Raw genomic sequence first — 23,645 nt, 5'->3', positions numbered from 1 at the left:
GGCCATCTTCATGTCCTCCCTGTTCTTCATCATCCCCTCTAAATTGCCAAGGTTTTCATGTTCAGGAAGCAGCAGAAGGGACAATAGGGGCGACAGTGACAGTGATAGCGATAGTGACGGAGACAATAATGAAGAGGACAAAAAGACCAAAAAATCAGGTAAAGTGATTAATATTTGAAGCACTAATATAAGACTTTGAATATTTCCTGAAAGTCTTACAATGCTGGCTATGCTAAATGCTGTGAGGCGGTTTTGGGATTTCATGCAAGTGCTGTGAAATTGATTAGCTCGTTTCATGGTATGAGGCACTGTATATTGTATGTCAATCCTCAAATACGTGTATTTGATTACATCTCACCTGTCAGTACTTTTGTATGAATTCTTAAGTCCTAGCGATGTCTCTACTGCAATGTTTGAACTACCAATAGGCGTGTCAAGTGAATGCACTGGAGCTAAAAGCTGCTTCTTCTGCCCTGCTGCAGAAAAAAAGCTGAAGGCTCCACCGGCTTTGCTGACGTGGGATGTGGTACACGAGCGCATGCCCTGGAACATCGTCCTGCTGCTGGGCGGAGGCTTCGCACTGGCCAGCGGGAGTGAGGTGAGAGCCTGACACATGTGCTTATGTTGGCGACTCTCTGTTCTTTCACAAGGTGATCCAATAAGCAGCCGGATCCTAAATGAGTCCACCAGATAAGGGGGACGCTTCTCAGGCTGAATTTAGACGGAGCCTAGTTTCACTGAATCGGGTACATTTTTCACACGAATCGAATCTTTTAATTCCGTAAGGATGGAGCCTGGTAACGAGAGATTTGTGAAAGATGGAGCCACCAGATTGGGTTGAACGGGCTGTAGTACATACCCCACGCCTGTTGGTGGCGCTTTAGCGCTGCTACAGACAACTGAAATAAACGTGAAAAACGTAAAAGAAGAATGCGTGCAGACAAACACCAGCCCCCGTACCGATTCAAATCTACTCACTTTCTACCCCCGATTCGGATCGTTGCGGATACCGTGTGCGGATAGAGAGTGTTCGTCTAAACGATAGGGCTATCTGTATTATGAACAGCTTGGACGCAGACAAACTAGACTACGTATAAACAGCACTTCAGTCCCGAATTAGCTGCTATCTGTTGTTGCATCTCATTGAAAAGACAGACACATGTAACACTGGCAAAAGAACAGGCAATCCAGGCAATGGTTTGGTTACATACTGGTTCTTCCATGTTATACAACGAAGGTGTTGTCTGTCTGTCTGTCCATCTCTATCTCTGACTAGGCCTCTGGACTGTCCAAATGGCTGGGGGAGAGTCTGGCACCCCTGCAGCAGATCCCACCGTTCGCCATCTCCCTGCTGCTGTGCCTGCTGGTGGGGACCTTCACTGAGTGCTCCAGCAACACAGCCACCACCACCCTCTTCCTGCCCATCCTCGCCTCCATGGTAAGGTCCTTTCTCTGCCCCCCCAATCCTTTGTCCTTTGTGCCCAGTGAGGAAAACACATCAACAAAGTCTTACATGCTTTTAGTTTCCATAGCAGAAATAAGGGTGGTGTGTGAAATGGGTTTCTGTCTGTAATCCACAATATTTAGTTGCACAGTGGACATCATTGAAATATTGATAATCAAAATGTATTTTTATCTTTTTTGATGGAACACATTTCATGGGGTAACGATGCGTTTAAAAACAATCAAGAAATATTCTACTTTGAGAGTATTAATAATTCATCAATATCCATCATATATTTTCAGTATATGTTAATATGTGTCTATACATAAATAATCAGTGAAACATACAACCTCTGATCATAGTGATGGTAACCTATTCATTCCTAGCCAGCAGGAAGTGCTGAAACAGTTTGTAAGGTCACAGGTTTTGTTTCACTTGTTATGTTGAAACTGTGAGCTAAAGCCAGTCCATGGTGTCTCGTGTCTTTCTTTCTTAGGCCACTACCATTAAACTCCACCCACTTTACGTCATGCTGCCGTGCACCGTTGCCGCTTCATTGGCCTTCATGCTGCCAGTGGCCACGCCCCCGAACGCCATCGCCTTCTCCTACGGCAACCTCAAAGTCGTTGACATGGTGAGAGCATCACACAGTCACAGAGCAGAACCCAGTTAAGTGTGGAGGCTGAGCTAAGTATCACAGCAGGACACGTCCTTAGCAGAGAGAGATAGCTTCATTGTCAGAAGTCCAGAAATGTAATCATCGGCCATCAGCCCTACCCTCACCCCTGACAGCATGTTGCTGCCAAGTCTATTATCATGTAAGCATGGCAGGCCATGCTGTCCTGTGTAAACACTTGTGTTTGATCTCCTTCTGCAGGCAAAGGCAGGCTGCATTCTGAATGTGATTGGAATCCTCTCCATCAACTTGGGTATAAACACTTGGGGCAAAGCCATGTTCCAGCTGGACACCTTTCCTGAGTGGGCCTTCAATACATCCAAGCCTGGCATATGAACCAGGGAGATGATCACTGCTACACTGCTAAAATGGACACGGAGAGAGAGAGAGAGAGAGAGAGAGAGAGTAAGTAAGTAAGGACGAAATAAAGAAAGGAAGAGAGAAAGAAACAAAAGAGAGAGAGTAAGTAAGTATGGATGAAAGAAAGAAAGAAAGAGAGAGAGAAAGAAAGAAAGAAGGAAAGTGTTAGATGTATAAAAGACAAAGCGCACAGAAAAAAATCACTTTGTATTTATTAACTTTTTCCATTCTTGTGTCTTTCATCCTTGATGATAAAACCTGATACAATGGCATAAAAAATATATCAAGGATGACGAACATGAGGTTCAAAGGTTAACATGGTGTTTATTGCTACAGGATTAGTGGCTTGTAAGCCGGTGTGTCTAACCGAGTCAAATCTAAGGATTAGGTAGCTGCTAAAACGCAGCAGTGAGATCCGGTGAGTGGTTTAATACAAATCACATGTATTGATAAAAGATTCGTTTTACAGTTAGCTTTGGTCCTTTTGGGATCTAATAAATCACCAGTGATGTTAAATGATGAACCAGGCACAAAGTTCTGACACTATACAGATACCACCATTTTAATAGCTTAATAGATAAACTATTAAGAGCATCTGACTTTTGATGATTGCTAAAAAAGAACAACAGTGTCAGCGAAAACAAAATGCTCAAGCTGGTTCCCTTAAGGTACAATGTTTCCTTGAGGAAACGAAATTAAATGTTGTATGTAGTTTTATAATATGTGGCCATCTTATTTAATGTCAATGTCTAAATAAACTCTTGTAAATAAACAACAGTTGTAAAAGTTCACTCTCATTTATTTTAATGCATTAGTCGCCTGTGCTGTCAGCTGGGTATGTGGCATCTGCTCTTGGGCCATTCAGTCCTATTTAGTCAGTGGGCTATACAAAAATGGTACTGTGTGATCATAAACAGATTTGTAATATGAAGAGATAATTGCCCGAGGACTTGTAAAGAGCATGGCCAACTCTAAAATGGAGGCAAAGGTTTATCAGTCGTTGTCTTCCAATGCAGGTGAAACCATGATTGTAAAGATATTAGACAGGAAGCAAAAACGAGAAATTATAAACATTTGACATATCATGTCATCACGCACGAAATAACCAACCATAAAACAACACTTATTAACTCAAAAATTCACATTTATTTCCTTTTTAAATCCAGACTGGCATTGGAACTGTCCAAAACTTTACATATTTTCAGTTTCTCAAAGACATTGTACAGTAAATCACAACAATAAATAAAGCTGTTACACATTTGTCTAGAAACAGTATTCAAGTTCATCCATTTTCATTCTCATGGTTTGAGTTGAGTCTTTGAGAACACCCATGCTATTACTTAAATGCTTTTCTCAAACTGTCATCCTAATGTACAACGCACTACATTAAGTGGTTCATAGCTACAACTAAACAATGTAACCAGCACCTGCTATGTACCTTGACACAAAGGACCTAACTCACTGGAATGTCAGAGATAGAGAGAACTAAAAAGAGACAGATAGATAGATAGATAGATAGATAGCGTGGGAGTAGAGAAAGACAGAAAGATAGAGACAGAAAGATATATCGAGAAACTTTAACAGGAAATGTCACTATTTAATATAGAAGCCAACCCCTTTTACGGGATAATTTAATAGTTGGTTGTTTAATTTTTTTATAACGGAGAAGTACAAAAAGTGAGCACTCTAACCAGATTTCGGTCTGATTTGAGGCTTGTAGTTATATTTATTTATTACATTTTTTTGTCTACTTCTTCCATTCTGCCGTCAAACATAGAGCAATGGAAATCATATTGTATCTGCGATGCATTCGCAAAGATGTGAGATGGAGAAGTTTTAAAAGTTTAAGGTGGATCTCAGTCATGAGCCTGAGTGAAATTGAACAACTATTCACATTCTCTTTGCACACTTTTTTGCCTCCCTTTCAAATATTGTGCTTATGCTCTTGTTGGCCTGGATCAAGCTGTTTTTTAAAACAAGTCATGTCAAAATGACAAAAAAATGAACAAACACGTTATCAAAATATATCTAACGCGACACAAGTATATCAAATACTGTGCCTTTGTATCTCCCCCCCCCCCCCCCCCCCCATTTCAGAGAGTACTTGAGAAAATGATGCAGAATTTCATGATGGAGGTGATTATAACTAAAACATCGGGACTCATATATATCTGAATATATTACCTTCACGTCAACCATTGCAGAGCAACTATTAACACACACAAGCATATACATTCCTCAGTCACAGACATAGATACATACATGAGTAACACACACACACACACACACACACACACACACACACACACACACACACACACACACACACACACACACACACACACACACACACACACACACACACACACACACACACAGTGGAGCAGTCACTTACAGATCAAGTTATAGGTTTATTCTTCGAAATCCCAGCACTATTTCAATGGAAAGTTGGAATGTAACCTCCACTGTCATAACAACCAAAGAACCAGTCACAGTGCATTGTCCTCCACACACAAAACCCTTAACAAACTCTTAGCATGAATCATCCGTATCCCTCACACACACTTGATCTTGTGTACTACACTGGGTCCCACATAAGGACTTCCACGAGTGCTGGTGTTTCGTGTTTGATGGCAGTGGATGACTATCAAGAGTCGATATGTACAACTAAAAGTGTGACTAGAAGCTGTGTTGCCTGCATAGCCCCCAGGTCACCACAAAAACAGCCTCAAAGTGGTGGAGGAAACAAAACTAATGGCTATAGGGTGATGGTGGTGGTGGTGGTGTTGGACACATGGCATATGAGTGGTCCTAAGGTCTTCCCTGACTGCCTACCTACCCTCCCTCCCACTCCCATCCCTACATAGTACACAGACGTCTAGGGGCCCCGTCCCACTCCAATCCCTACATGGTACACAGATGTCTAGGGGCCCTCTCCCATTCCTACATAGTACACAGACGTCTAGGGGGCGCCGCTGTAGGAGTAGTCTGCCTTGTTGTGCATGACCAGCTTGTTGTCCACAAAGTAGAAGCTGTCCGATTGTGTCTGGTAAGGGTGAAGCATCATTGCACACACTGAAAAGAAAGGAAATGACCTTGATTAAAGTACAATATACTGACAATTCACACCTAATTTAATTTAAGTACAATACACTGACGTTAAAATGCAGACAATATATACTGTCAATTCTTCACCATTCACAACTTTAACAAAAACAGAGATTTCCAGGGTTATCCAGACTCCTGTTGTAAATTATGCCAAAAAACCTTTTGGTTGTGGCCAAGTGAAGAAAACATTGTATACAAGGCAGCTGATTGTATGTTGATTGTATGTTGAGGCCTAAACTGAAGTCAATGAAAGGCACAAGTGTTGAATTTCCAGCTAGGCTGTTACACAGAATGGATTTTAGATGAGATTAAGTCTTTTTCATGTTCCTCATTTTTGCGAAAAAAAATCAGCATGAACGAGGAGACGGCTATTAGATAATGAGACTAATGCTGTTAATTAAATTGAAATGAAGAAAAGTCGTTATACTCGTATAACTAAGATATACTCGTATTAACAGTCTTGTTATTTCATATCCCCGCCAATGTTGATTGAGTTTCAAACCCCCTGAAGACTTTCAGTCCACTAATCCACACCTATTGTATTCCCTTGTTGGCTTAATATGTGTGTAACAAGAACATTCACGCACTGGTCTCATCAGAGAGAGGGGGGAACTCGTAGATGTGCTCGCAGGTGTTCTTGCTGCTGGGGATGCAGAAGCCAAACTCAAAGTCGAAGCTCTTCAGGAGCTGCTCCCGGAAGTAGTGCCTCTCAATCATGCGGAAGTTATTGATGGGGACGTCACCCACGGTGAACTCGACACTGGGGGCGGGAATAAATGGAATAGGGACAACAAACAAACAAACAAGCAAACAAATAAATAAAAACAAACATTTCAGTAGGCCCAAAGCTGTCATTTAACCATTAATTAACTAATTTCCAACAGCCTACAAGGAAAATGGCTCACTGTGTGTAAGCCTGTTTTATTTCTCTTTCTACTCATAAAGAAAAAAGCAGTTAAAATACATCCATGATCAGTTATAAAGTGCAACCCAACAGAAAGGGCTGACATGATTGGCCTAATGCAACACTACATCTCTTACTCTGCCCTGGAAAGTATTATTTTAAATTGGAGGCAGTGTATATGTGTTGTTATTTCCCATCATATTCACTATTTGCATGCCATATCCTGACATGCATCCATGCTTAACTGGGACAAACTACCCCGTGTTGTTGAGCATGCTTCCACTGCTTCCCCTTGCTATTACAGCATAAATCAGATGCAGACCATTTATTTCGAAATCCTGCAAATAAGCTGCTGTTGTCACTGCCTTTCTGCATTTCGCTTGTAGGCGACAACCAAACTGCAACAGACATATCACAATGTTCTATATTCGTGCTATATATTTTTTTCTATGTGTATGCACTACTATATATAATTTCTTTATGTTATAAATGTATGTCCGTCAGTGCTTCACAATGCATTCGTACGATTTCTTCAGACTTACGTGGCTCCGACTTGGCGTAGTTTCAGGAATGCAGGGGTGAACTGGTACCGTACAAAACGCCCCGCATTGGGGTCAACAAGCTTGTCTGCCTTGTCTGAAGAAAAAAACCACAACAATGCACAAGATTATTATCTGCTGCTACAAATTACAGCTACTGGCAAGAAACATTGAAATAACAATGTAACCAATAATAATAATAATAGAAAATAACAATGTTCTGAGCCAGTCCTTTGTTAAGCACAGAGTTACGTGCAGGACAGAAAAGAAAAAAAAGAAAAATAACACAGTGGACTCACTGGCGGTCGGAGGCTTGGTGATCTCAAACAAGACTGTGCCCGTCTCCAAGTCACGGATCTTGAATCTTGTGAAGTCAATGTCGTACACATTGTCCTCTGGCCCACACAGGTAGTCTGTAGAACATTAGCAACATTAGCAGGGTGATGATCAGGACAAGGCCAAGCTTACATCCTTCAAGGGTAATCACGTCAATGAAAACAACACCGTCAGATGCTGAACTCAATGGAATTAAATTAGACATCCGATTGCTGCATGAATGTTATTTAAGTAAAGAATGACAAAGAATGTATCATGTTCATATTTCGTTTACATTCAACAATTCTGATGAAGATAAAGGAATGTATGTGCAGGTAACTGTGATGAAACTTGTATAAAACCAGCCATAACTCTTTAATCCTTAATGTTTTCCAATACTCCAAGCCACCTGTCATGCAATTCATCACACAAATACTGTATACATTCACCTCAAACACACACGCACAAATACAGCACATACACACACGCACACACACACACACACACACACACACACACACACACACACACACACACACACACACACACACACACACACACACACACACACACACACACACACACACACACACACACAGACACACACACTCAAACACATTTCTGCTCAGCTATTTCTAAGTCACTACAGGTGGTACATGTACCTAACATCCACTCCCTTGCCTTGCGGGTGAAGTGATAGCGGCAGTAGGCAGCCCGAGTATTCTCCAGATGGACTTTACTGTCTGAGCCTCCAAAAATGTAATGTGTGGGCTATACTTGATAATTATGTATTTATTGTATTATGTTTTTTATACGTAATTATGCTTTTGTGCCGTGTGTAAAATCACACACCCCAACCTGCATGAAGGTGTGTCTTTGCATTAGATATGCACAGAAGCAGAGATACAGTTTGCATCCTCTTGGCAAGTTGCCTTAAAAATATGTTGATGTAGCATATTTTGTGGCATAGAGTGCAGTGCCCAAGCTCTACATTTATCCCTGATCTACATGTCTAATCGTCCCGACAACCGCTGCGGGCATACTGTAACTAAACTAATGGCCTTTCACACCAGTGTGTAGCCATTTTTTTGTAACAATGTAAACTGGGAAGGGATTAGAAATGTTAATATGCCACTTGTAACATCACTACAGATACAAATGGAAGCAATGAATACAGAACAAAGGACAATAAAGACTTGCCAAATGACACAATTTAGCAACGGATATGCTTGGAATGAGAGTGGAAAGCATTGATCTGACGCTCAAGGGTGTTTGGAGACACAAATAAAAGACAACAAATAGATACCGAACTCTAGATGTTTGGCTACTGTTGTGCCACAGGACGGAGTGGCACTCCGGTGCTCACATGGGAGGCTTAGTGGCACCTCCTGCGGGGCACGTGGTGCGCGTGCCTCCCCCCGGGCTTCCACTCCAGCCCTAGGCTAAGATTAGGGGCCTAAGTGGCTTAGGCCGTCTCAGCGTCACAGGGGCAGATTGGGAGGCGATCAGCGGATTTGGGCGGCCGGCTCCTGTGCACCTCGCTCTGCCACCACCAGCAGCAGCACAGGAGAGACAGGTGATGTAACACTGGGCTTAGACTGGGTTCGCTAAGGGACAGAGGTAAGGAGGCAGGATAACTGTGCTACAAGCAAACACACACACACGCACACACTCTTGGACATACACACATAACATTCATTCACAAACATGACAAACATCAACAAGCAACACCACACACACACACACACACACACACACACACACACACACACACACACACACACACACACACACACACACACACACACACACACACACACACACACACACACACACACACACACACACACACACACACACACACACAGGATTAAATCTTGATCTGTCAGAAGTGTATGATGCATAATATATTAGGATTTTTTGGTTTGATCTCAATAGATGTAGAGTGAAACTTCCAAGGGGATGCCATATACAGTGTGTGATCTCTACAAGTTACCATATGCACTGTACAATCTCCAATGACAGGACGAGGACATGTGCACTGCAGAAGCAATGTCATCATGAAGTAATAACAATAACTGGATTTCTGCCAAGTTCTAGTGAAAAGTCACCCAAATGAAATGCAAGTACAATGACACTAGGAATAGCGAAGCGCATTGAAGTCAAAATCCATAAATACTCACACGGATCTGTCAGGAATATGGCCATACACTTTTTGACCTGAAGTTGTATCTCTTGCTACACTGTCAGAGGGCTGGGTCTAACAATACCAACCTGAAAGTAGATTCCATTTTGTTGGGAAATTTACCATATTCAGACTAAGGTCTTCTACTGTCACCCATTTAATCCGAGCACTTAAGCTCTTCGGTGACTGCATAAAGTTGCTGACTAAAAGTACATTTCCAGAAATAACCTCCCCTCACAGTAAGTCAGTCAGTCAGTCCATCAGGAGGTAATCGGCTATGACACTCCTAGGCTGACTGTAATTACACAGCTACTTCAGAGGTGCTTCCCAGTTAAGGCTACAGGTGGTTCCATCTCATCTACCAATGCACTCAGACTCACACCATATATGGGGACCTATGTCTGTAACCACTACCAGAAAGGAGTTAAAACGAACAAAAAAAATTAGACCTGTATTTTGTAGTGGAAGATATTCCTACTCTTAAATGGGGAGAATTTTATGATACTTGGTCAAAATAAAGCAGGTTGCATAGAGGCTTACAGTAGAGAGATCACATAGTTGGACCCAGACAGAACAACTGATGTTGTGGCAGATTTATAACAATAACTAGAGAGCGCTGAAAGATTAAAACCATATCAAAAGGTGCTAACGCAAAACGAGATTAAAGCACATCATTATTAAAACCGACAAATGCAAAACAGAAAGTGTTTATGCTTTGGTGGTTCAAATAGACTACAGACGTTTGTGTGTCCTCACTCCCTCTTCACTCCTAACAGCTTACTCGTCATACACTGTATGTCTGTTCCCATCAGAGGCGCTCTCCTCTCCTTCACCACATTAGCAAAACATTAGCTGTAACACAGAGTAGGAACATTCCTTTATACTCTGTTTTTTTCACCCCTGTGAGTGATTCACATGGCCTGCATCCAACAGATCCATTTACTGGCAAGGAAATGGAAACTCAGATAGAGCGAGATAGAGAGAGAGAGAGAGAGTGAAGGAGAGAGAGACAGAGAGAGAGAGAGAGATAGAAAGAAAGAGAGAGAGAGACAGAGAGAGATTTGGTTTGCACGGTCTCTGTGAGGGAAGTAGGGATCAGGCAGTCACGTGTGGATCCGTCCATCTGTCCAGCCTACTGCCCAGTAAGTTATCATTAGGCACGCTGAACAGTGCAGTGCACTGCAGGGGCTGATTATCTATCCCTCAGCACGAGGGATTCCCACGAGGGAGGGCTGCATTAGAAGGAGTGGACAGACTTATCAGTAGCCTGCTGGATGCTATGCAATGAAACCAGGGAGCCCATTTCACAAAGAGGGTTTAAGTTGGCAGAAATCCCCTAACATATAATGAAAACTTTCACAGTGTGCGTGTCTGCGTGTATCGGGGGCAGAAATCTCGGCTTTTAGATTCATGGAATAGTAAAACAGTTAGTGCTTAGAATGCTGTGATATGTTCTTTGCAATATTAGATCTGAGTGTGAGGTCAGGGTTTTTGACAAAGACTGGGAACAAATGCAGTTCTCAAATACTAAAAGATATCAGGAAAAAATCCATCCAGTGGTCCAGTCGTTCTATGGATTTATTCTGGCAGTTCGTCTGCAGGTGGCTTGATTTCTGACAGGAAGCCAGGAGAGTTACCGGGAGGGACCCTTCCCTCAGTCACACAGACATCACACTACTGCTCAGGCTCAAACACAGCCTCAGGTCAACACAGGATGTTCTTTCAATCACAGGGATGACCATTTTATCAGATAGGAACCAAAGAAAGAGAAAGAGAAGAAAAACGCTGGGCTTGTTAATCCCATAGGTGCACTCCTGCAGAACCGCAGCTACTAGGGTCAGCCAACACAGGGCTGAAGAGGAGGAGAAATACCTAGGCCGAGTAGTTTTCCAAGTGTCTGGAGACACAATGGCAGGCATGTGGATAGGATGTTTGAGGTAAAGATCTAAAGGCAAGCGTGGCTAACTGAATTACACTGCAAAGCCTTAATGAAAACTATTTGAGTGAAGAGTGAAGAGTGAAGAGTTGTGGCGGTGAGATCGGTCTCGTGGATAGACTGGAGTACAGAAGCACAGCCAGGAGGGTCAAAACACCCTTGACCCCGACTGCTGTGGCTATTGCACTCACCTTCTCATTGCCTTCCTATTCTAATAGTTCTTGGTAAAAAAAACTCACTATAGATCAAATCTGGATCTGGATCTACCAAAGATCGACCATCAGTAGGAGGACTATAGAGATGCCTTTTTGGTCACACACAAGGAGAGCAGTATTCCCATATCGATTCAACCCGAGGAAAAGTGCACTCAGCTGTCCTCCTGCATGTACAATTGAGTTACTGGTCATTCTGTTGGCTCCGTCATGGCAACTATGAGTCTTAATAGAATGATTTGTCTGCTTCGCTTGCTGCCTTCTCTTGTGTTATGAAACGGGGGGCTCTAAACCGGAGACCAATCCCATGCTAACATCCAGTCTCAAGAGTGTTTAATCTGCCCTTAGGGAAGACCTCACTGAAGTACTTCAGTATCATGTGAGATCACAACAGGAGAACTTCACCTGTCTGTTCAGGCACACATAGCAGGTTACTTAACGTATCTGTAATGATGTACTGTGTTCTTTATTTTATTATAAGATATACACACAAGCACATGCATTATTTGTATTTATCCTTATGTTTCATTTAAATGTTCCTTTTGCTTTTATTTATGTAAAACATTGAATTGCCTCTGTGTATGTAACTTGCCTGGCCTTCCCTTCTCTTCATACAGATGAACAGAAAGTTGGAACAGTACTCCGCAGGACTACATCTTTTGACAAGGGATGCATTGCATTTTAATCTAAAAAAAAAAGGGAATCCTTAACTAGTTATTGGAATACCCTATAGGCCCATTCATAGATGGCCTGCAACCAAACCCAGAATTCAAAACATGCAGAGTACTCCAGACAGCCTAACAAGGTTATGACGTTACAGGCTGGTTCACTGCATAAACAGGAAGTACTGATGAAGACATGTGCAACCACGAGAACATTTGTAACCACAACCCACGAAAAGATACAACTTCACAACAGTTTATACTACATTCAGCCCATCATCATATGATTGGTTCATGAAATGATTTAGGCAACCGCTTTGAACAATTTAAGTAGAGGGAAAATGGACAAGGATTTTCTGAACTAGTACCACAACCTAATGCATATGATATGTGAGTGATTAAAAAGCAATGTGATTATCACGAGGGAAAAGGATCACTAGGCTATCAGGCAATCTTCAAGTAGCCAATAGTTGCAATACTTAACAGCAAGACCTCACATCTCATTGAAATGAAAATGAACTGTAATCTGCATTTTATTAGTTCAATAATAGTCTTTGCATATTTTCCCAATACATGCTTTGTTGAAACAATTTGGCCTAAGGTGTGAATAACTTGTCCTTTCCAGACCTCTCCAGGTGCTCACAGACTACTTAGAGTCGTGAACTAACTTAATCTGACATACGTCCTTTCGAGGTCTATCTTGAGGAGTATCTGTTGTTGTCTCTGGTAGTGGCATTTAATCTTACCCATCATGAGAATAGAGGGGGGTGGCTCTGGGACGCCAGACAACACTGTTGAGCCTTCTGGAGGTGTCATGGGCCTAATTCAACAAAACACTGATGAAGGTAAACCCAGTGAAATGCTCACAAAGGCATCTTTGTTGCTGTTGTTGTTTAGCAGTTGTGGGCTACAGATAGCGCATGTTGTACTGTGAAGGAGTGCCTCTACCGATCCCCTGTACAACATGTCGCCAGCCAGTTGTGCGTTGCTGTTGTTTCCTGCTGCTCAGGATCTATGGATGGGCAGTTGTTATATTGGTTAGGGTATTGGATATGAGCAATTGCATGTGACAGTAAGAGGATTGGCCACTGTGGGAAGACCCCAACCAATAGCACGAATCATTTAACATCTTTCCTGTGTGTAACTAAAAATAACCCTAATCCCTACCTCATACCTGGTGTACATATGGCCAGCGTAGGCTAATAGAGGGAGGGAGGTATTTCCTAATTACTAGCGTTTATCGAAGAAACATACAAGGATTCCTTCAAATGTCTGACTCATGTAATTGCATTTCCCTGTTTGTTTTAGGTTTTATAGCTTTAAACAATTCTAAGCCAATCAAATTCAGCAAGATGCTCCTCATGGTCCTCTAGCTGGCAGTTCAGTGTGTGTGCTTGACTGGCTCTTCAACTCAAATAATAATAGCAAAATACAGGTGGCCTTTGCAGATTAAAAACTGAAACGAACTCGTCTGTTTTTTATGTGTTTCATCCATCAAAGGTCAGACTACAGGGCTCTTATGAATAAAGGACTGTATAAAAAATAAGCATCAACACACCAACACTTACATTTCTTTGTAGAAGGAAAAGGCATCTTAAAGAACAAACAAGTCACAGATGTCACATGACCACACACTAAGCAACCTCAAAGGGTACTTTTTGAGTCCCGACTCAAAGGTCTCGTTCAAACCTCAAAGCAGGAGGCTGCACTAGACACACTGTCTGAACCTCAAGTTTAACAACAAATTGAAAACATCAGCTTGGAAAAGAGAGGGGACCACAAACCAAGCAATTGTAAGACAGAGATACGTTTGGATAAAGAGAGGTCGATATGACTGGCTTGTTTGAAACCATTTCTAGTGAGACCTACATGTTGTGCTGGTTCAGCTTATTGTTTGGGTTGACACAATGGCATATATCAAGCTCTTGTGTTATTCAGCGTTAGCACACTCCCTGTCGCTTGAAGTGATTAGTATGCTTATGGAGTGTGTGATACTGGCACAGCATTAACCAACAGATTATTGACCTGTTGGCCTCAATGTTAGCCTGTTCGCTGTGTGATAATAATATTGCCCGGCAGGTTAAGTGTGCATGAATGGTGTATCTCCACAGGGGTGGAATGAATTTGAATATTAAAAATTGGTCTAGCAAACACACACACACAACACATACACTCTCTCTATCGCGCTCTCTCTCTCACACACACACATACACACATGCATAATGAGTACATGTGATGCGTGGCCCACCAGCCCTCTCACACCTCGGCAGCGTGGACACTGTCTGGCTCTGACACGGTCACCTAGCAACATGGCTTTTAACACCACCGTGGGATGCTGGTGTGCTGTTTTCCTTATCCTCATCTCTCCATCTTATTCCACACCATCGCAAAAGAACACAGAGCAGAATGACAAAGAGCCACACAACGTAGGGAAAACTATCGAATAAAATGAACCATTCAACATGTTACATTAAAAAGACACAAAGAAATTGCTACAAGGAGACCAAAAATTGTATCTCTGAAGAGAGTGTCAACTTTAGACATGGCAGTCGTCAGTTGATCAATATACTTATTGAAATTATCATTCCAGTAATGTTGGCACCAGATGGAGTTTGTGATTGAATTTAAAAAAGCTCATCATGTGAAATTCATCAGAAGGCACTCGACAGTTCAAAAGCCATTATGACCCTTTTCAGAGTCACTGAAACCTTTTTTTTCAGTCGTGCTACGTCTGTGTATACATCTGTGTGTGTGTGTGGCTAGTAGGCGGGTAAAACTAACAGTGTGGGGTGAGCAAGACTATACCTTTTACCACAGTATCTGAAAACAGATCAAACCATTCAACATAGACATATTTTTTACATGATTTTAAATGGTTCTTGCTTTAGAATTAATTAAGAATGAACCCATCCAATAACTTTACACCACCAGATGGGTCCTAAAAAGCTGAGAACATGACATAATAACAATAAAAGAAATCAGAGCTCTCCAGGGGGTTTCTACAGCGATTCCACGACGTGTAATAACAAGTAATCTAGCACATTTATTCAAAACTGCTAAATGTGCCATTAAAACATATCTGTAATTCCTCAGTGTTGTACCATCTGGGAACTGTGTTGATAGTGGGAAAAGAACATGGAGTCCACACACTGTTCACTGCCATATCAAATGATGTGTAGTTTCCCCAAACAAATGTGGCTCTGTGTGTGTCTAAACCTCTCAACTCTGTGTTCAAACGCAGTTTCAGTCTGACAGATGGGCTTCACTTTTGAATGTTGATGAGATTTAGAACATTTCATGCTCATGGTGTGACTGCCCTGTTTTCTAATGCTGGGAGGATCTGATGCTCCCACTTCACTTGAATAGGTCTCTACAAACAATGAATAAATATTATTTGGATAGGCCATTACAAACTATTGATCAACAATATTCTGTTGGCACTTACTTGAATATGGGGGACAAATGGATTTAGAATTAAGATTAGGGTCAGGTTATGACAATTGACATTTGACAGTTAAATGAACATCTATAACGACATCAATGATTTTTGACCATTAGACCACAGGTTATTTTAACAATATGAAGTAAAGATCACTTGAATAAAAAAATCGTTTAGGGTAATTGCTTAAGGCCACAATTAGGTCACCATCATCTCAGCGTCCATATGACTAAGAATGGAACATGATATACAGTATATACTGTAGGCTCCAAAAGCAACCCAAAGCTATATGGCTTTATTGACAACCCTCTGAGATGGCATAATTTTCTTTATGACTGTCAGGTGGACATTGTCTGAATGTCTTCGTATAGCCACTTTCCCTTTTGATAGCAACGTTTGTAATGCACTAATTAAAGCTACATTCTAGGCCAAACACCTTTCTTCCCACAAACCGGAGCTAATGTATCATGGTGGGTCAGCATCCTAGAATGGAGAGATTCTCCACTATTTTCTCAGTACATGTGAAGCAATGGAAATAATATCCATGGCATTGCTCTGTAGATCCAGGTCTTCTGTGAAGCAATTTTTATTTGGATAAATTGGATCTCATGTTCAGATTTCGATGTGTTGTTGAATTTAGAGAAACTGCATTGCCAGGGCTCTCAGTGGTGGTGACTAGCAATTGGGAACAACAAAGGCAAAATATGCAGGCATTTATTCAAAAATGTGTACTTTCAGATAGCATTGAGGTCTCATCTCCAGCTACATAAAGCCAAACACACACGGGAATGGAGAAGAGAGGGAGCGAAGAGAGTGCATGCCAGCAAACTTAAAGATTACAAACACTCCCTCTCTCTCTCTCCCTTGGATCAATGACAACCCAATCTTGTTTAACGCACGGAGAAGCTGGGTCACTGTAAAATAGGCATGAAGGCACCACTGGAAATACACTGCCTTTATATAATGGACAGTTTGGAACCAGTGGGCTCGGGGCTACGGTCGCTTCGGGGACCGTGCTGTGGCATCGGCACAACGACAAATCACTCAGGAGGCCAGTCAGTCAAGGCAGATCTGTAAGCCACAGGCAGATGGCAATGCCTGTCACTACTATTTACCATTCAGCTGTAACAACAAGGCCTAGGCGCACACTTTAAGTCCAACCTAAAAACTCACCTCTTCATCTCTGCCTTCACCTAAGGTCTTGGTTCTTTTTGTTCTGTTTCGATTGCCTTCTTCCCCCCCCCCCCCCCCCCCCTTTTAACTGTCTTTGATTTATTATGATTTGTGACACTGATTGATTGTTTTGTAAAGCAAAAGACTTCTCAGTTTGTTAAAGTGTGCTGTATAAATACAATTCATTATTACATAGCCTCTCATTTAACCTCTGATAGTATCTGCACAGGCTGGATTTGAAGGTTTGCCTTCTTCACAGTAATTCCAGGGGCTTTGACAATTGAAAAGTCCAGTTGTCCAGACCCAGTTCAGATAGCATCACATATTTAGCTTGACTAATAATAGCTACATCGGTTGGCTTTTCAGACTTTGGCTTGTACCTTCGCAAGTGTGCCATTTGACACACACTTAGTGAAAAGTGTGACAAAAAAAAACACGTAAAGTAATTAATGATGTCTGCTGAGTGCCAGTGTGAGTAAAGGGTGGAGGAAGGTATTCCAGTCTGATGGAGCTCAACGCCTCTAATCCGGTTTAGCGCTTTGCATAGGAGTAAATCCATCTTATCACAAGACACAGGAAGACCAAAAGGGGAGCTGGGGAGATGGACGTGGACAGTGTGGTAGCAGGCAGGAACAAAGCAAGTGACCAAAAAGAGGTACAAAAAAGAGATAGAGAAAACAAAACCCAATGAGAGAGAGAAAGAGCGAAAGACAGGGAGAGAGAGAGATTGTTTTGGCATTGCTATGTGAGCTTCTGAGGGTCCCAATAGAAAAGGACAGGGAGGAATTCACCATTCACTATTTCACTAGATTCACTATTACTGTGAACGAGAGAGAGAGAGAGAGAGAGAGAGAGAGAGAGAGAGAGAGAGAGACGAGGGGGAAAGAAATCACACTTTTGGTGAGATTTGATGTGCTGTCCGGTTGGGGATCAGCCTAATAATTTATTGCAGAAGGGGATTATAGAACAAATCCAGCTATGAAGTGTGGTTATTATAGCAGCGTTTTGATATCAATAAAGCCGAGGCCTGAATTGAGCATGGCTCTCCTGGGGCTATATAAGCACAAACACACAGACACAGACACCCACACACACACACACACAAACACACACACACACTTGCTCTCTCTCTCTCTCTCTCTCACATACACACAGACACACGCAGACTTGCTCTGTCTCTCTCTCAGACGCACACACACACATACATACACACACCTCAAGGGGGCAATGATAAAATAAGAGACCAGCAGGCTTAATGGGCCTGATGTGGCTTTCACGCAAAGCGGCCCGTACCATAGGAATCAATGCATTTCCTAGCGTCGCGTTTTTACAAAAACGCGTATGTGTATCTGAGCCCTAAGGAAGTATGTGTGTATGTGTGTGTGGGCGTGTGTGTGTTTTTGTAGAATCCATACAATATCAAATGTGAAGTATGGAACTTAAGAAATAATTGCTCATGTGCGACAAGTTCAACACTATATGTTACCTCAAACCCTCAACTTTCCAGTACAAGTTATAATGAAACCCAGTGATCATTTTGTGTGCTGTTAATTGTAAAGACAATATATGTAGACATGGATCACATTTGGAACATTTAAATCCCACAAATCCAGTTTCATGTCATACCAAGACAAAATGCTAAATTACCTTGTGGCATAAAAAGCTCTTAATTTGATAATTAAGTTGTGCATTAGGTCTTGCTACTTCAAATGTTTGTGTCTGTTACTCTGACTCAAAGCATTCTAATATCACTATGGCAGAATGTCCAGAAGCAGCAGGACAGAGGAGGGACAGAGAGGAGGTCATCAGTGTCGACGAAACAACTAGTATTTTTATAATTTATCGCAGCAGTCACCACACTCAAGTAGTTTCTATGCAGGCAAGCCTTAAATGGGCCGTTCATGTCAAACGCAACTCCCAACAAGATGGCGATGGTGCATGGGAAATGGATTCCTATTCAAAACAGCAGTAATAATGGCCTCTGGCTGACCCCCTAAATTTATCAGGAGCGTCCTGACGTGGAAAAATATTTCACTATGGCATTGAAGAGCCAATGAACCGTCCACTGCTGTGAGCTGATAACTGAGTCGTGTTTGAAAGACTACATGAAAATCCATTCCAATTAAAATGGATACACTCTGCTCAAAGTGGCCAGGAAAAACAAATCAAACAAGAAGTTCTCAGAAAGAATGTGAGCTATAAAATGATACACTAAGACTATGCTATAATGCTTTAGATGCTATAAAGACGAACAGTAAAAGGCAATGTGCCAGAGGCATCCCTGTTTACGCCAACAGGTAACCACACCTTCTTTACATAGGCCAGCATAGTAGAAAAGCATCGCTGTGCTTTTTGTGCACACACTGTCTAAGACAATCTGAATGGTGAAGGGACACAGCATTGTGACAATGTAATTGGAAAAATATATATCTAAACGGTGAAGTTGTATAACTTAGTTAATGTGAAGAACAGGGTTTGAGCATTTGCTAGGACTGCAGGGTACATTTATGTAAAATCTACTACTGTTACACAGGCTACAGTACGTGGACAAATACATATAATAGCCTCTTAAGGTACACTGGACACACACACTCATGCTAAAACACTTCTGTATGCTAAAGCACTTTGCTGTGTTGGTGCGCGCATTTGTTAAAATAATCCATTCAGGTTAGCAAATGCGTTACATCACCTCTGGGTCAAGAGCAGAGAGAAAACAACTCCAGTGAGTTGCAACACCCAGAGGAACTATTACAGGTTTTCACAGAAACGGAATCACTTATAATGTACCTGTCTACCATGGCAACTGTAAATGTTCCTTTCAGTCCTCTGTGGTAAGGGTCAATCTGGGTATGTTGCTAAATATCTACAGCACAGCCATTTATCAGAGATCAATTGTATTTCTCTTTTAGAGATCACATGGCAATATATTTACCAGAATAACATACTCCCACCATGCTAACCGTAGATCCTGACTTAACGCATCCTTTTCTTTCCTTCTGTCTCCCACTCTTTTAATCTGTCTGTGTTGCAGCCTGTCTTTTCTGTTTTGAAAAATAGGTAGAAGGCAAAGAAAAGGTGTGACATAGACGGTGATAGGGAGAGAAAACTAGAGACAGATATGGGAGATACTCTGATACAAGTGGACCCCTTCTCAGATTTCAAGGTCCCCTTGGGAAACTGGCTTTCTACTAGGACTGTAAGGGGAGGGGTCCTATACAGACCCCATGGGTCCCTGTAACCATGGTAAAAGTCTCATGAACAAACACAATATGAGGTTTTGAACAATATATCTATATATCAAGAAATGCTCTATATTACTATACTTACTATATTTAATCTACATGTTGCACATTTTTTCAAAGCAGGAGGATGAAGATCACCTAATTCCAGACTTTACTTTAAAGCATATATTTGTCCGGGCGATCTGGGCTGCGGTCGGATAATCCATCCTACCGTCTTTTCCTTGACCTCGATGGAAAACGTAATAGGGTCAAGGAAAGATGTGAAGTAGAATTCATAAGGAAAGGACTCCAACTGCACTTACACTAGGCTACTAATTATACGAAGATGGATGTTATTGACGTGGGTCATGTTCTGCAAGGTACCTTATGCTTTAAAGAGGAATGAAAGCTCTTAGAGGCATTTAGCATTTAGAGGATTTGACCAGCTCTATTCATGGTTGTCACTTAGATACTTCAGTATCATTTCACTCAGTTAGGACCCTTCCAAAAAAAGTTTCCACAACCTTCAGACAATCAGCAGTTATGAAATAAGAGCATACAAGCTCACTCTGGAAAGCAACAGGATCAGACCCATATCAAAGACTTGCTGTCTCTGTTATTGTCCTCGTGTTTTGCTATTGGTTGTGTTGGAGGATGCAGAAGCAGCTTGCTCTTATGATGGAAAAAGTGAAAGCCTTTTCTATTTACCCTGGGCTGCTCAGGCGCAAGCCCAAACAAGCACAAGCATTTTTGTTTAAGGTAAAGAGGAGTGTTATTTATTTATTTATTCTATTTTCATATTTATCAAAACAAATTCCTATACATCAATGTGACTTGTCTAGTAAGCACCACCTGTTATTAAAGACATTATTTCAGATGTTTGATTAGCTTTACCAAATTTCTTTGCAAAACCTTGGCATTGGTTGAATCTCTGTCAAACTCACTTGCAAGTCATTTTTTTTACAGGAAGGATGCTGTGAGAGAAAAAACACTCCTGCAAGTAAGGAAGAAGCATGAGCTTCAGGGTGATCTCCAACCCCAGAGGCACTTCAGTTAAAATCCATGTGATTAAGAGTATCCAACTTGGTTCACTTGATGTCATCTATGCTGAGATAAGTGTACAACCACTGGTAATAAATACAGTCAACCAGTGCATCAGTTTTGTTTTAGGCATAAGACTTTTAGGCACCTGTTTAGGCACCATGGCAAAGCCTGCATGCTAAAGTCAGAGGAATCTCATTAAAGTGAAAAACCTAAAAAGTTTTGCAATTTTTAATGCGTGGAGTATGGTTGTTGTGTTTGTGTGTTTGTACAAATGCAGAGCCTAAAAAGGGGTGAGAGCCACTCATCTCTCTAAATGTCTGTCTGTGTGCATGTGAGGGCAAGAGTGTCTCTCTTTCCGTGTGTGTTTATGTATGTATGTATGTATTTTAATCTTTTGTACAATCAGCCGTCCACTTTATAATTGATCAGCAACATCTTCACTCAAATCAGGGGGGGTTGGGGGGTCCAAATTGTTCCCACTGTGTCTGGATGGAGGTTGTTTGTGAAGCATGCGTGATCCACATAAGACACTACTAGAACATTGGAACATTACTAGAACATGCCCTGAGCAGAAACCATATGTACCACTGCAACATCCTGATGTTTATCTGCAAGCGCATGTTACGTAGATAAAGGGCCTCAGTCATTAAGTCTTAACTTCCTGAGGTGTGTAAGAGATAATTTTGCACGAGGATTGGCTTCCTGCTGGGTGTTGTGTAAGTCATTATGTGACACTTTAAATACAGTAGTATGCAGCCTACTTGCCACCTGTTACCTAACCATTCTTAAGAGTGAAGAGGTAACGAATCAGCTAATCCTTATCCTTTAGCAATGTGCCAGCTATATGAGGAGTAAAATCTTCTATATGTAATCTGCATGTTTGTGTATGTGAACATCTTTGTGAACCTGTAGATGGACAATGACAAAAGATGTGCCAAGGCATTCTTGCTTCAGGCTATGTTAACGAAGAGCTTATCAGTTCCACGCCTGATCTATGTTCATTGCTCTGTGCTTGTTAGCTCAGGCATGCTTTTCCTGCAATGACCCCATCACCATAAATAGACTATCGGCATGTTCATGCCACAGCCTAGGGCTCAAAGAAATTATCTCTCAGAGGCTAGAGGTTTTATTCCAGTCAGTGTGATGACATTGGCTACTCAATTCCACAACCAATTTCACAGGTCAAGCATATTGGAATTGTGATATAGCCTGTTAACTTATAGCTGTGATGATTGATAGCCTAATGTTTATTCTATGGATTGGAACCGGAGTTCGTGAAGTAAGAGACGACCATGTAAACATGAATGAATGGTGTCATGATACATCTTTTTGCTAATTCAATCCCGTTGGCTTCATCTGAATACACTGTACAGGTAGTTTAGATGAAATTGCTTGTGACCGGAGCAGACAATGTGTCACAATACGAGGATGTCCTTTTATGTGTAGCCTATTAGGATGTGTAAGTTTCGTCTCATCGAAACAGCTACGCATGACTGTAAATGAATGATGCGTTGCCTACCTCACACGACTCACAGGTGAAATGTCTAATTAAGATGAATACAATTTGCCTGGCACAAATACCTGTATTTGATATGTCGCACTTTGCATCACAACACCGCAACAATTGGTGTGACGCGACAACATGAACCCTAAAGCTGTAGACGTTTTTTACACATTGAATTCTCCACTGACATGCATTTCACTTACTTTGAGTGATCTTCTCTAAACCCAATACATCGTCGGGCGTAATTATCGTATTTGCCAGCAATTCCTCCTCCATCGTAGCTGGGATCCTACCATCTGTCGTGTTGGAGCCCACCTTGACTTTCATCGCCTCCGCTGTATTGGATTTCGCGTTCGCCTTGTTACCGCGGTTGTTGTGGCTGTTGTTGCTGCTGCCGGTGTCTCCGCTACCGCCGCAACTGCCAGGATTATTACCACCGGACTTCTTAGCGCTAGATGGGTCCTGGCTCTTGCCTGTGTTAGTACAAGAATAGCTCATTATCCGTCCTCCCTCCTCCCCCTCCTCCTGGTCGAGCAAGATACAAAACAGTTACCCTCCCTCGCCCTTGCTGAGCAGGTCGCCCGCTTAGTTCTTAATTTAAATCCCTTATTCTCGACGAGCTATCTCCTCAGACTCGACATCCGCACAGACGCACTACGGTCCTCCCACAAATGTTCGTCGGAGTAAGCAAGCTCAGGCGGTCCTTGAGAGTCTCATACAGTCACCTTTACGCATTGTTAATCATATATGCGATCATACAGGGAATGAATGCTAACATGCACTGCAATGTCTGATGATGGGCAACGCATAACAACGATTAACCCAACAAAATAACTCACCAAACGGATGTGTAGTCAGATTAATCTACACTGTGGTAGGTTAACCCATGCATGGGCAAAAGATAACTGAGAATTCCTCCCTCT

At 41.8% G+C, this 23,645-nt stretch overlaps 2 protein-coding genes across 3 annotated transcripts in view; one reads left to right on the top strand and one right to left on the bottom strand.

The window, feature by feature from the left end:
- Window positions 1-2,456, top strand: part of slc13a2 (solute carrier family 13 member 2) — a gene marked incomplete at both ends in the record, with an annotated part of 7,074 nt that extends 4,618 nt beyond the window's left edge. The window contains 5 exons of the mRNA XM_080852564.1: window positions 1-158; window positions 483-598; window positions 1,277-1,438; window positions 1,941-2,078; window positions 2,322-2,456. The exon at window positions 1-158 is cut by the window's left edge and continues 21 nt beyond it. Coding sequence (XP_080708690.1) covers window positions 1-158; window positions 483-598; window positions 1,277-1,438; window positions 1,941-2,078; window positions 2,322-2,456 — 709 coding nt within the window. The remainder of the gene's footprint in view (window positions 159-482; window positions 599-1,276; window positions 1,439-1,940; window positions 2,079-2,321) is intronic.
- A 2,986-nt stretch (window positions 2,457-5,442) lies between these two features.
- unc119a2 (unc-119 lipid binding chaperone a2) lies at window positions 5,443-23,220 on the bottom strand (the record flags this gene model as incomplete). 2 transcript variants are annotated; one of them, XM_080855083.1, is made up of 5 exons in its annotated part: window positions 5,443-5,555; window positions 6,176-6,348; window positions 7,035-7,128; window positions 7,331-7,444; window positions 22,926-23,220. In XM_080855083.1, the coding sequence occupies 5 exons, from the start codon at window positions 23,218-23,220 to the stop codon at window positions 5,443-5,445; spliced, it is 789 nt and encodes a 262-aa protein (XP_080711209.1). The 2 variants fall into 2 exon arrangements, with proteins under 2 accessions (XP_080711209.1, XP_080711210.1); XM_080855084.1 differs by having other exon boundaries at window positions 7,035-7,123; window positions 7,320-7,444; window positions 22,926-23,049.
- Between the last annotated feature and the right edge of the window lie 425 nt (window positions 23,221-23,645).

Source organism: Sprattus sprattus (genome assembly GCF_963457725.1).
Source record: "Sprattus sprattus genome assembly, chromosome: 1".
Taxonomy (NCBI): domain Eukaryota; kingdom Metazoa; phylum Chordata; class Actinopteri; order Clupeiformes; family Clupeidae; genus Sprattus; species Sprattus sprattus.
The sequence above is the reverse complement of the archived record's forward strand: the minus strand, read 5'-3'. Positions and strand labels throughout refer to the sequence as shown.